Raw genomic sequence first — 13,626 nt, 5'->3', positions numbered from 1 at the left:
CAGAGCAACCACACATATGCCCCACTACTGAGCCTGTGCTCTAGAGCCCGGGAGCTACAGAGTCCACGCGCTGCACGTGAAGCCCACGCGCCCTAGAGCTTGTGACTGACAACAAGCCGCTGCAGTGAGAAGCCCGCACACTCATGCAACTAGAGAGTAGACCACGCAACAACAAAGACCACACACAGCCAAAAATAAATAAACTTATTTTTTTTTAATTCCATATATCCTGACTGTGGTGTTGGTCACACAAATCCATACACGTGGTAACACTCATAGAACGCTACAGGGGGCAGAGAGGGCACTTTTACTGTAAATATATATATATTTTTAAATTTAATGCACGTGTGATTTCCTTCCAAAGCAATCTCAACTCCTTTTTCCCCTTAACTGTGTCTTGTTAAATCACCTTCAGGGCCTAGAGCCCTGTTGATTTTCAAAGCTTAAAAAAAAAACATGCTGGTCAAAAGGACTTCTACCAGCAAGTTACTTGGAATCTGCTGATCTGTATCTCAGGAGTCCACCATCTCTCAAACAATTCCATTCATTATTTTCCTCCAAAGGACAAACCTCCTACTTGTATGTCCCTGCAAACAGCCTTGCCTGAGAGCAAACCATCTTTTAGGAGGACATAAACACAGCCTCACGGACTCTCAATAAATGTGTCCAGTGGGTGAATGATGGGGTACATCCCTGAAGTCACAGGACCCAGACTATCCTGAAGGCATATGACAGCCTCAGGGGAAAACCAGCCCCACCCCCCAAAACCCCACTTTGGGCCAGGCTTCCCATATGGCTCAGTGGTAAAGAACCCGCCGGCCAATACAGGAGAATCAACAGACCCAGGTTCAATCAAGTCAGGAAGAGCCCCTGGAGGAGGGCATGGCAACCCACTCTAGTATTCTTGCCTGGAGAATTCCATGGACAGAGGAGCCTGGCAGGCTACAATCCACGCAGCTGCAAAGAGTCAGACACAACTGAGCGACTAAGCACGCATGCACACACTTTGGGCCACTCTCTGAGCACAAGGGTGACCATCCACTTAGACGCCTTTTGTTCTGACACCCCAGGCAGTTAGCGCCTTTCAGTGTCAAAAATGTCTCAATTTGGACCTGTATATACACACTGTCCCCTTGAAGACGAGGATTTTTCAGCCTGTTTTGTTCACTGTTGTCAATCTCAGGAATAGTGCCCTCCGGGTAAAAGGTGCTTGACAGACCTTTGTGAGAAATGAGATCGGTTTTATTCTAACTTGTGAAGAGTTATTGAGACTCTAATGAGTTGTGATTTTTCTAGCTGCCTGAGATCCTATGATAAGATCCTCATTAATCCATCAAAGAAAGACTCTGTTTTAAGTACCCAGAAAGTAGAAAAGAAGTTTTGAGACACAGCTCCTGACCTCCAGAAATGAACTCTGAGGGAAAAGGCAAAATCCACACATCAGGGAGTAACTAATGATGCGAGCTACTCTACGGATGAAACCAGTCAGGACGCCGTTGGCAGCAGCCGCCTTCGGCACTCCCCTGGGGGCTCGCCAAAGCCTCTGTGGATAATCTCCAATGGTAAGCCAATGGAACTGAGACAGAGACACTGCTTTGATCAGGAATTAGCAAAACGGGCACGGCTTGGCTGGGTCACATATGGGTATCTTCTCTCTCAGCATATGGTTGTCCCGAAACAGTCCTGTCTGCTGGGGACTGGTTAGGGCTGCCAGGAGCTAACACCCTTGCTTACTAAGTGCCTCTGACCAACAACAGAGAAAGGGAGCACATGGAACTTCCCTGACGGTCCAGCAGTTAAGAATTCACCTTCCCAATGCAAGGGATGCAGGTTCGATCCCTGGATTGGGGAGCTAAGATCCTACGTACCACGGGGAAATAAACCAGGAACAAGAGAAGCCCAAAGGCTGCAAGCAGAGATGGCCTGCATGCCACAATGAAGACCCAGTGTGGCCAGAATTCAAGAAGGCAGGGGGCACCTCGAGAGTCATCACAAGTGATAAAAGAGCGTAGAGGCACAACTCCCATTCCAGCCTACCTGGTGGGCTTCTGCAGGGGCCAGCTTTGCTACAGACTCACCCTGAGCAAGCTTGATCGAGTTCCACCTCTCTCCTCCCATTCTGGATGGTGTGTCTGAATATAAGCGAGAGGAAGGTTGTTTGGGGCTGATATCTAACCACTGTGATGCCGCTCACAAGGGACCATTAGGTTAGAACTGCAGCTCTCGGTGCTCAGACATCAATCTTGTCCTCCAGCTTCAGCACAGCCCCAGGAGGTATGGACGGTGCCCCTCCTTCCTGTCCCTGTCCCTCCTTCCCTGCTGGGCTCTCCCCCAGGAAGTTATTTCCCCTTATTTTGTGTGTCAATCCTACCCACTTGGAAAGGCTGCTGTTCCCCATCCCCTCCCCATCCTTGTACACCCCTCCGTCACAAGAGGGGTCCCTCATCTGGCCAAAACAGGAGTCCTTTCCTGGTGGGGGGAGAAGGGGGTTCAAACTTCAACTTGGTGAGTTTCAATCCCAGCATGACTGGCATGAACGTTTTCATCCCCGGGAATGGAACAAGCGAAAAGGTGTGATGAATCACCAGCATGATTGGGGGGGTGGGGGTGGGCAGGGGGTCGCTGCCTGACTTTTAAGGTGGGGCCGTGGATGCTATGGGCTTCCTCGGTGGCTCAGTGGTAAAAAATCCACCTGCCAAGGCGGGAGACACGGGTTCGATCCCTGGGTCAGGAAGATCCCCTGGAGAAGGAAATGGTAACCCACTCTGATAACCCTGCCTGGGAAATCCTATGGACAGAGGGGCCTGGAGGGCTACAGTCCATGGGGTCGCAGAGTCGGACACGACTCAGTGATTAAACAACAGTGGATGCTACAGTTCCTGCGATGCGCAGGGCAGCCCCACCAGCACCAGCAAACTGTCCCAAAACGCCAATGGAGAGAACAAGGAACATGAAGCCAATCCCACAGGTCGATGGAGTCTTCGCAGCCAGGTCTCAATTCCTGAGACGATTCACCTTGGCCTGTTCTGGGGTTGGTATTGAGAGCTACCAGATTCCCCATTCTACCTCTTATGACTCAAGGTGGGTGTCTGCCCCTTGCAACAAAAGAACCTCTTTCCACTACAGATAGTCACAGCACTCAAATATTGCAAGCGGAAAAAATAAAAAAAGACCAATAAAGGGCAATGTTAGGTATATTATGTAGAATTATACAGGAAAACATTATAAAGTCATTAAAATTTTCATTTCAAAGAAAACTCAATATGGAAAACACAGCAGTTAAGGCGGGAAAGTGGCTTCTAATTATACACGCATTGTTCTCACAATTTTTAAAAAAGGTATGTCTGTACGTAGAGAGACAACTACTGGGAACATATTGAATATGCCAAAAGTCAAATGGAAATAAATCAAATTTTAATTTTCATAAATTCTGACCAGCAGGATTGCAAGGAATTTTTACTTTCTGTTTTATACATGAATACTTTTCTGATCCTGTTACAAAAAGCAGAGTACGAAGGGAATACTAAAATGAGCAAACAAGTTAACAAACAAAAACACACTTCTTCACTGAAAGCTCAACTTAAACGCACTTCCAACCAGAACCCAATGTCTTAATATCTGAACACTTCCACCATTACAGCACCTTTTGCAAAGCTTTTGTCATATTGTAATTATCTAGATAACTTCTCCAATCTGGTCTGGATACTACACTCTGACAGCAGAGAACTGGGCTCTAATTTTGTGGCAGCAATAGTAACTAGTAATTCAACACAGCTGGTCAATCAAATACCTGTTAAGTTGATTAATCCTTGCACAAAATGAAGTAAAAATAAAATGGCAGTGAATATGCAAATTACCCTGGTCACCTGACCAACTTGATAGTAAGGGGTGGGAGAATGACCAGATTTCTTTTTTAAAAGTCATATCAATCAAATGAAAATAGACTGGAATCTTCTAATTCTATATTCTGCAAGTTCTTCACTTGGATATTTTCCATTCAATTCATTTGCCTGGATTAAGGTTATCAGAAAATCATTCAACCTTTCTTTACAGGGTCATAAATACCTGTGTCTAATTTTTGAATGTAGTAAATCTCCAGTTTACCCAAATCCTAACATTGCCAGGCAGCTCCTTCTACTAATAACACTGGCCCCCAATAAGATTTCATGCCAGAGAATCAAAAGATTTGGCAAGATTATAAAGGAAGATATTAATCTCTGATTAATAATGGCCTCACAAATCTAATCCAAACTCCAAATGGTCAATTCTAAGCAGATGTCTTGCAAGGCCATCATGAGAGGAAAAGGTGAAATTTATGCAGATATAGTGACAAGATTCGCACATGTTATCAAATACCTACAGTCCTTAAAAATCGTTCATCTTTCACAGCAACTTGGTATGATCACTAAGCCACTTTCCACATAATTAACAGTAAGAAACTCTTTTTCTCATAGATAATGTCAAATGGCAGATGAAAGATCAAGTCTTCCAACCTGTCAGAAAGGCTCTCATCAAAAAGACAAGAAATAACAAGTATTGGTGAGGATGTAGAGAAAAGGAACCCTCCAGCGCTGGAGGTGGGAATACATTGATAAATTGGTGCAGACACTATGGAAAAGAGTACAGAGGCTCCTCAAAGAATTAAAACAGAACTATCATACAATCTAGCATTTCCACTCCTGGGTACTTACTTAAAGAAAATGAAAACACTAATTCAAAAAGAAACACACACCCCTGTGTTCACTAAAGCTTCATTCACAATAGCCAAGACATGGAGACAACCTAAATGGCCACTGACAGAAGGGCAGATAGAGAAAACACAGGGATAGTACACAATGGGCTGTCACTCAGCCATCAAGAAGGAAAGTTTGCCATTTGTGGCAACATGGATGGACCTACAGGGATCAATGCTAAGTGGAATAAGTCAGAGAAGGATAAACACTGCATATTTTCACTTATATGTGGACTCTAAAACTCAAATGAATAAATATAACAAAACAGGAACAGACTCACAGGTACAGAGGAAAAACTGCCGAAACGGAGGAGGGGTGAGGCAATGCGCAAACCAGGTGAAGAGCATTAAGACGTACAAATGTTCTGTTATAAAATGAAGTCACAGGGATATAATGAATAGCAGTCAATAATATTCTAATAACCCTAGCATGATGCACAATCTACAAAAATATCAAATCACTATTTTGTATACCAGAAGCTAACATAATATTGTAAATCAACTACACTTCATTTTTTTAAAAGCAGACCAAAAAAGACAAGATATTTTTTAAAAAGAAAGGCAAAGTCTTCCGATGAATGTATCAGTCACGATGCTTTGGATGACAAGAACAGAATTAGAAAGTGGGTAAATTTATTGTTTAATACACTAAGTCCAGGTTGGCATTATTTGGTATACAAGACTTGCTATTATTTAGTATACTAAGCTCCAGGTGCAGGAAGATTGGTGAGTAAGTGATGCCCACAAGAACTCTGCTTCCATCTTTCAGCCCATCATCCTCTTGGCCTCATCCCAAGGCTGATCACAACATGGATGCTGTGATTCCAGACATCACATTCAGTCCGGCTATCGGGTATCTCTGTGAGAGTACAGAAACACTCCCCAGATCCTGCTTCAAAGACCACCAAATGTCAGCAGCTTCTGAGAAGCACTTTGAGTAAGGACAAAAGGAGTGTGAAGAAGGCCGTGCCATTATTTCCTGACGACAACAAATGTGTGACACTGAGCGGGATGGAACTGCAGCAGCCCTTAGCGGTAACAGCTAACCAGGCTGCAGCAGTGCCATTAACCTCTGGGCAACAAGCCTAAGTACAGAAAGCAACAAACTGGGCATGGCAGGGTAGAAGGACAGAAAGAACTTGTGTCCTGGGTGATGCTGTGAGCTGAGACACTGAACCAGGGACCCCCTCCTTTCCTCTTATTTGAGGCAACTAACTGGTGACTTTCACTGCCGTAAGTCAAAGATTCTATCACTTGACGATAAATGCACTCTTGAAGGCCCCTTGAGGTTTTAGGAAAAGAGCACCAATAACTTGCCCAGCATCACAAAGACGGACAACATACAGAAAGGCCGATCTGTCTCATCTTAATATCTATATTCCCAACTCTTCTTACCTTTAATACCAATCTCTAACTTCTGTATCCTAAAATACCATGGAGTTTTCAACACAGAAAATTTTTAATTTATTTATGTATGTACTTCTCTTTTCCATTATGGTTTAGCACGGGATTTTGAATAGAGGTCACTGTGCTCTACAGTAGCACCTTGTTCATCCATTCTACGTATAGTAGTTTGCATCTGCTAACCGCAAGCCCCCAGTCCATCCTTCCCCACCCTCCTCCCCTTGGCAACCGCAAGCCTGTTCTCCGTTTCTGTGAGTCTGCTTCTGTTTCAGTCATGACACAAATTTTAATTCAAGTCAAGCAATATTTATTTCCCTTCTATGAGCAGGAGAAACAAAAATCAGGAAAACATGCTTTCTGATCTGACAACGCTTGTTATCCAGTTCAGAAAATGAGGAGAATACATAAATAACACGATAAAATTCACACCAATATAGGAACACTAAACTGCTTTTACAAGAACCCACATATGCCATTCTGACCTCTTTTTAGAATGTTACATCTTGCGTTTTCCTAGGGCTCCATTTTTTGGTGTTGATTTTGAAAATACTTCTTTTCCACAATCCTTCTGTGTGCTAAAAGAACAAACAACTCAATTTTGAATTTTGGAAATCTATTTATTTGATCACAATCTTAAACCCCTTGTTTCCTCAGATTTTTCAAAACAAGCAGGGTTTTGGTTGGGTTTTTTTTTTTTTTTCCCCTCCATTTTCAGTTAGGAAAGATCAGAACTGCATGAAGTAAATGGGGTCTGACCTCCTGAACAGAGTGATATTAGTGTATGTCTTACACACAAAATTGTGCTATTTTTCCAAAGTTGAAAAAAATTCTCTGACCTTTAATAAGCTCAATAAGTGGACCGTGTACAATGTTTTCCTCATAAATTTTGCTCTTCAAAAGATACCATTAAAAAAAGAGACGGTTAAAAAATAGCCTGGTGAATATATTCGTAATATATTTATCTAACAATGTACTTGTATGCAGAATATACACAGAAGTCTCATAACTGTAAAATAAGATGACGTTAAGTATGTGCGGTCTCTTACATGTTAGTTACACTCAAAAGCTATATGAAACAATCAGACAAAAATCAACGGAAAAGAACCAATGTGAATGGCCACGTCACGAAGGAAGATAGACAAATGGCCAAAAGGCCCAGGAAAACCTGTTATTCTCTTTCAGGGAAATATAAAATTAAACCACAAGGAGATACCACTGACACATCCACCAGAATGGCCAAAATGAAAAAGATGGGTAATTTCAAGTGCTCATGAGGATTACAGTAAGTGGAACACTCGTATATCATTGGTGGGAATGTAAAATGGTACAAACACTTTGGAAAGCAGATGGCAGTTTCTTATAAACATACACTTATTATAAGACCCAGCAATAAAAAGGAAAACAGATCTCCGCACAAAGACTTGTTCACAAATGTTCACAGCAGTCTTATTCATAACAGCCCAGACTGGAAACAACCAGAGTGGCCAAGGGTGACCAGACCAACACAGAGCAGACACTGAAATACTCAGGGCAGCAGAAAGGGGCACACTGATAAGAGGATGGAGGGAGGGGGAAGGAGGAGGGAGAAGAAGAGGGAGGAGGAGAGAGAGGAGTAAAAGGAAAGGGGAAATTACACCTAGGCTTTGTGAAATTGCACAACTCCAAAGGGTCTTTAAGCAGCCAGAGAGAAAAAGAGACTATTCACAAATAACAATTAGCCTGACAGCGGACATAACAGCAACAACAAACGGACCAGAAGACAGTGGATTAACACAGAAACAATAATCCAGAATTGCACACCCAGCTAATTCATCGTTCTGGAACAAATTTCAAGGCCTACAAAAATTGAGGTTACCCTCTGGCTTGGGAAGATTCCCCTGGAAGAAGAAACGGCCACCCACTCCAGCATTCTTGCCTGGAGCATCCCGTGGACAGAAGAGCCTGGTGAGCTGCAGTCCATGGGGCTGCACGGAGTCGGACACGACTGCAGCAACTTGACGCAAGCGCACAGCCCAATAAACGCTCTCTCGTGGAACTTTCAAAGAAACATCTCTCAGGAAGAAGGAAAGTTATCCCAGAAGCAAATTTTTCAGGTAGGTTTTACTTTCTTCTTCATGCTTTTGTGTGTCAGATTTCTTAAAAATAAGTCTGTATATTTTTACAATACCTAACTTTAAAGGTTAGCGTCAATGGTTAAATTAGATCAAAACAGAAATGAAATCAAATATCAAATTTTCAAGTTCCCAGAGAACAACAACTTGTCAGGGCTAATATCAGATTTCCCTTAAACATTTTAAAGGCTAACTTGAAAGGACATGAAAATGAGGTTTATACTTATTCACTCAGCAAGTATTTAGCAAAGATTTGTTGTGTGCCATGCACTATATGGCAGATCCTGAATTAATATGATGAGAACAAAAAGTGAAAGGCATCATAATACTGGATTTATGTCTTCTTATAGGATACCGTTACCGAAAGCCCAAAGTCTACATAGAGTGCAGTTGCTCTTGTGGATGAAGAATTTTACATAATAGAAAAAAGATAATCTAATTTGGCCCAAGGCCCTTTTGTTTGAAAATGTATGCACAAATATGACCATCTAACACATGAAATTAATTCAGTGTAAATGATGAATTCTCATATTAATTTAATTGCCAATCTTGCCGTCTGTCTCTAATTTCCATCCCATATTAAATAAGAAAACTGCCTGAGTTCATGGGCAGCAATGAGCATGCGCTCACTTTTAGGCCCCTTGTACCTATGGTCCCTGGTTTATTTCACAAATATCAAAGGCTTAGAGCTTGGGCATTTAATATGTATCAATTGTTCTCTTTTGCTCAAAGTATCCACTTGGCAAAATATTTTTCACTGGATTAAACCTGGAGGAGGGAAGCCTATTAAAAGACAGTTTCTCCACTTTTAAAATAAACAGTTTCTGGAGGCTTCTTGATTAAAAACAAAGGCGGCATTCGGCATGAAATGGTGAAATCAGTATTTCGAGTAATTTGAATGGAAACAGTTGGGCTCTGATCTTGCCCGACATGTGGAAGTGCTTAAGCCAGTAACCTGGCGGAAATAGAGTGAGGGGCCTGTATGATGAAGTGAGGCCACAGCAGAAACTCTAACCATTACAAAGCAAGGAGAAAAAAAAAGTTGGTCCACCATTGCCCATTCAACAGTCAGGCTTGGTGAGCCCTCCTTTCAATCAAAAGCACCAAATAATAGGAGAGGTGCAGCCACGGGAACCTTTAAAATCCCACCCTTTCCCTTCCCAGACAATGGTAAGCAACACCTGGAACACCTGGGCACTCAAAGTATCAACAGAAAGGACTCCAGTGATTGTACTTTAGGATTACAAGTGCATGCTCAGTCGCTTCAGTCGTGTCTGACTCTTCGCGACCCCACAACTGTAGCCCGCCAGGCTCCTCTGTCCATGGGATTCTCCAGGCAAGAATACTGGAGTGGGTTGCCATGCCCTCCTCCAGGGGATCTTCCCGACCCAGGGATCGAAACCCAGGTCTCCAGTACTGCAGGTGGATTCTTTACCCTCTCTTATCTGTAGCATCTTCAGTACAAGGGGAAAGTGCCTTTCTCAAAAACACTAAGCAGCTCTCTGAAATATGCAAGGTCAGTTGCAAAAGGTTTGTTTTAAATGCCTGGTTCACCATGCTGTCAAAGCATCAGCCAAGTACCTACAAATTCACACAACTTCCCTCATCCTCTGGGAAACCCACATTCCATCTTTCCTAAAGTGTTCAGCAAGCAAAAACCGGGCTTCCATCTCTTCTTTAGTGTTCTCTAACCTCCTCAAGGATGGAAAAAAAGTGTTCATTTCTGATGTCTATCACATGCATATATATTTATATATCCTTACAAATATATACCATTCTCCAAATGAATTAAACTCTTCTATGACTATTAGAGTTCAATGAATGCTAAAGGATGAATTCCACTTTAAAAAAGTAACCCTTTCAATACTATATTCAATTCTTATCTTCTTAGAAACCATTTCCTCCAACAGTTTTTTAAATGAAAAGAAAAACAAAAATGCTCACCCAAGTTCCTCAGTCGTCAGATAATTATGACATAACTGCAATACACCAGAAGAAAATTATCTAGGGTAGATTTTAAGTCTCCTTTTGGTAAATTTGGCCACAGAGTAGCCTTAGTATTCTATTATGACCTAGGGAATTCAATCCCTGTATAAAATTCCAGGAAAAGACTAATTGTGTGAAAAGGGACACTATAAACCTCGCTTCAGGATTCCCAAAGGGGAAGCCCTCCTGGAATGAAAAAGCACAGCCCAACTTACAGGGGACACGCAGGAGTCTGTGACCCCATGGAGAACAGCTACATCATCACCAGATACTTCAAGTTTCTCATCCACAAAGAAGAAAGAAGAGATTATGGGAACCACTAGGCTAGCAGCTTACTATTTCCACCAACACTTCGCCCAGGAAGCCAGCCACTGGCCAATCATGTGTCTATTTATTTTACCCAGAAGCAGATCTATTAGCCAGACATTCTAAAAACACAAACGTTCAGTTGTGCTTGGAGTAACTCCAATATTGGTGCCTTGCTGCAGAAGGATGCTGCAGGAATATAAAGTGAGCCATGTGGATGCTGAACCCACATGTAGAGCATTGTCAGAAGACCAACCCTACGGAAAGGCTGAAGGTAAAGCCCCAACCAAAAGGCTGTGGAATGTGGAAGACAGCCAAAAGCTGGAGACTTCAGAAGGGCCTGCCTGATCACAACAGTGAGGACAGTTTTTAAGGCAAATGTCCCAAAGCTCTCAGGACCGAAAAAGCCTTTCTTCCTGCTTTCTGTCCGGTTTAGACTGAGTAAGAAAAGCAAGACAATGCTGGAAGATGTTCTGAAATGGGCTTGGCCAAGTCACCAGGCGCAAAGCACAGTGAACCTAACCCACAGGGTTTAGGCTGGGGTTTGGCTCCGGCTGAAGACGCTGCCTGCGGGGTGGGAGAGATGGGGGTCCCCAAAAGCCATGGCTCAGGGTGGAACAGTAATACAGGGGAGGGCAGGGCTGAGCAAGTCAAACCTGGGAAACTAACAAGCAAGACATTAACCAGGACCATAAAATGAAACAGCCAGAGGCCACCATGGTACTCCAGAAGGATCACAGAGACAGGCTGAGCCGGCTAAACTGTTCCAGATGCGAGGCAATCTCTCCGTATCTCAAGCGGAGGATCTGATAACCAGGGTCCTCAGTTCGTGCGTCGCACCTCGCTTGTTTTCTGGGAGACCCTGCACAGATTCCAGAGCTGGGCTCCCACGGCCATACACGACATCCAGACTGATGCCCGGGAACGCGTGTTCCCCCTCGAATAAAACACACACACATGCACACACTCTCAAAGGGTCTGGCCGGATCACACAGCTAAAGTTTCCGGAACTTAAATCGTAAAACCACAATCAGAAGTTGTTTTGAAACGCTCACCACAAAAATCTGTGTCCTTTGCTTTTAAAAAAGCGGTGGGGGGGAGAAAACTTTGGTCTCCATAAAGGCTGGCGGTAATGAGGGACAAAAATGCAACTCGGCGAGAGGGCGTGTTCCTCTTTGTCACCCACCCGGGGTCCCCGCGCCGCGCGTGGGCGAGCCGCGAGCACCCGCGCCAGCGGCCACCCCCCGGCCCGCGGGCGGCCTCGGGAGCCCCGATTGCGGCCGGAGGTCCGGAAGCCGCGTCGGGCGCTTGTCAGCGCGCCGGGTGGGATGGGAGGAAGCGGGGGGAGGGCGCCGCGGGGCGGGGAGAGGAGAGTAGGGACGCGCGCGGAGTCCGCGGCTCGAGTCCGCCGAGGTGAGAGGAGGGCGCAAGGGGCGGCGCGGGGCCCTGAGGCCCCGGAGCTCCGGCTATTGTTGCCTGGCTGGAGGGCGACTCTCCCGCCTTAGTTAAGAGGAAGCCCGATGCCACCCGCCACACCCCCCGCGGGCAGGACCCGCGGGCCTCGCAGCTCCTTCCAGCCGCACCCGGGTCGATCGGCTCCGGGTGCCCGACTCGCACAAGTTGCCGCCCGCCCGCCGCGGTCATTGTTCGCCGCGCGCCTCCTACCTCCACGGCGCGGGCGGCTCCGGCTCCCGCTCCCGGCCTCCGGGCTCCGCAGCTCCGAGCCCCGGGCGGCCGAGGGCGCGGCGGCTCCGGCTGCGCGTGCGGCGAGGACTCTCGGCTATTAATACCCGCGGGCGGCGGCAGCGGCGCGGACGCGCGCACGGGGCTGGCGGTGGCCGGCCGAGGTCCGAGCCATCAAAGGTGGCGCGGGGCGGAGGGGAGGGCGGAGCAGGCGGGGTGGGTGGGGAGCGGACTCAGGGTCGCCATGGCCGCCTCGACGCCGGGCCGAGCGCCGCTAGCGCGGGGAGGAGCGGCGCAAAGCAGGCGGCGGCCGCGTCCCCGCCCCGCGTGCCAGCCGAGCGCTGCCCGCAGCCCCCTGCGCCCGCGCCGGCCCCGCCGCCTCCAGGCCGGGGAGCGGGAAGTGAAGGCAGGCGAGCCCCTCCCCGGGCTTGGGCCGGCCCCTCGGCGAGGGGCGGGGGAGCCCCAGCGCCGCGCCGCCCGAGCCGCGGGGACAGCCGGAGAGCCACAGCCCCCTCCAGCGTCCGCGCCCGCGCCCTGCGAGCCGGCGCACCCCGCCCCGGGGGCAGGTGCGCCCAGGGGCTGCCCGCCGCGAGCGCCCTCCCCGGCCCGGCGAGCCCACCTCCGATCCGCGCCTTACTTGGTCCTGCGGCCCGAGCCGGGCTCGACGCTCGGCCGCCGCCCGGCCTGAACGCAGGAGGCGCCGGGGAGAGCGCCGAGCCAGCAGGGACGCGCCAGTCCCGCCGCTGCGGTCGAAAGCGAGATGAGGGCGCGGGAGACGAGCGCCCGGGCGACACCGCCAGCCGCTGGCGGAGGATCGGCCAGGATCGGGACTCTGCGAGTCGTGCTTGCGGTCGTTCAAGAGGGAGCCCCGCCCGTGTGCCCACCTCCTAGGACTTTCCGTCTCCGCGCGGGCCGCGGCGCGGTGCGGGGACCCACGGGCACCTCCCCTTCCCCGGGCCACTGGAGCGGGCTTCCGGCACCACCCTGGGCCACGAGGGACTTAATCCCGGAGGGGGCAGTGGTCACCTCCCCTCCCCCGCCGCGGCCCGGCGTCCTCCACGCCCCTTCCGGGGACCCGAGCGATGCCCGCGCACGGGAAAGGAGTGGAATAGGTCAGCTGTTTACAGATTCTTGTGGGGCCTCGGAGCTCCGGGAACTCGATGCAGGCGGGAGCAAGATTCAAGGACCCAGCAGGCAGGGACCTAAGAGGGAAAAGTCAGTGGTTCCCCTCCTCCAGCTGAGAGCTATCGCTTTACACCTCCATCCCCCATCCTCAGCTCCGGGTCTTGCCCTTTCTTCTCCTCTTGGATGGACCCTCTACACATGGAGGGCAAAGGATTGGAGGCAGGTTCCAAAGGAAAAACCACCCTCGGCTAGATCCGGAGGGCACCCACCCCTGACGGC

General features: G+C 47.7%; 1 protein-coding gene across 1 annotated transcript; it reads left to right on the top strand.

Moving 5' to 3' along the window:
• Positions 1 to 11,671: 11,671 nt before the first annotated feature.
• LOC138089052 (sterile alpha motif domain-containing protein 1-like) lies at positions 11,672 to 12,910 on the top strand. Its single transcript, XM_068984375.1, has 2 exons — positions 11,672 to 11,825; positions 12,045 to 12,910. Exons 1-2 carry the CDS (start codon positions 11,672 to 11,674, stop codon positions 12,908 to 12,910), a joined length of 1,020 nt encoding a protein of 339 aa, XP_068840476.1.
• Positions 12,911 to 13,626: the final 716 nt, after the last annotated feature.

Source organism: Capricornis sumatraensis, chromosome 12 (assembly GCF_032405125.1).
Source record: "Capricornis sumatraensis isolate serow.1 chromosome 12, serow.2, whole genome shotgun sequence".
NCBI classification, from domain to species: domain Eukaryota; kingdom Metazoa; phylum Chordata; class Mammalia; order Artiodactyla; family Bovidae; genus Capricornis; species Capricornis sumatraensis.
The sequence above is the reverse complement of the archived record's forward strand: the minus strand, read 5'-3'. Positions and strand labels throughout refer to the sequence as shown.

Bases quoted from the DNA above. Each gene is read 5' to 3' on its own strand.
- LOC138089052 (XM_068984375.1), top strand. From the start codon at position 11,672: ATGAGGGACAAAAATGCAACTCGGCGAGAGGGCGTGTTCCTCTTTGTC. The intron at 11,826-12,044 runs GTCCGGAAGCCG...CTCCCGCCTTAG, and splicing joins AGCCCCGATTGCGGCCGGAG to TTAAGAGGAAGCCCGATGCC.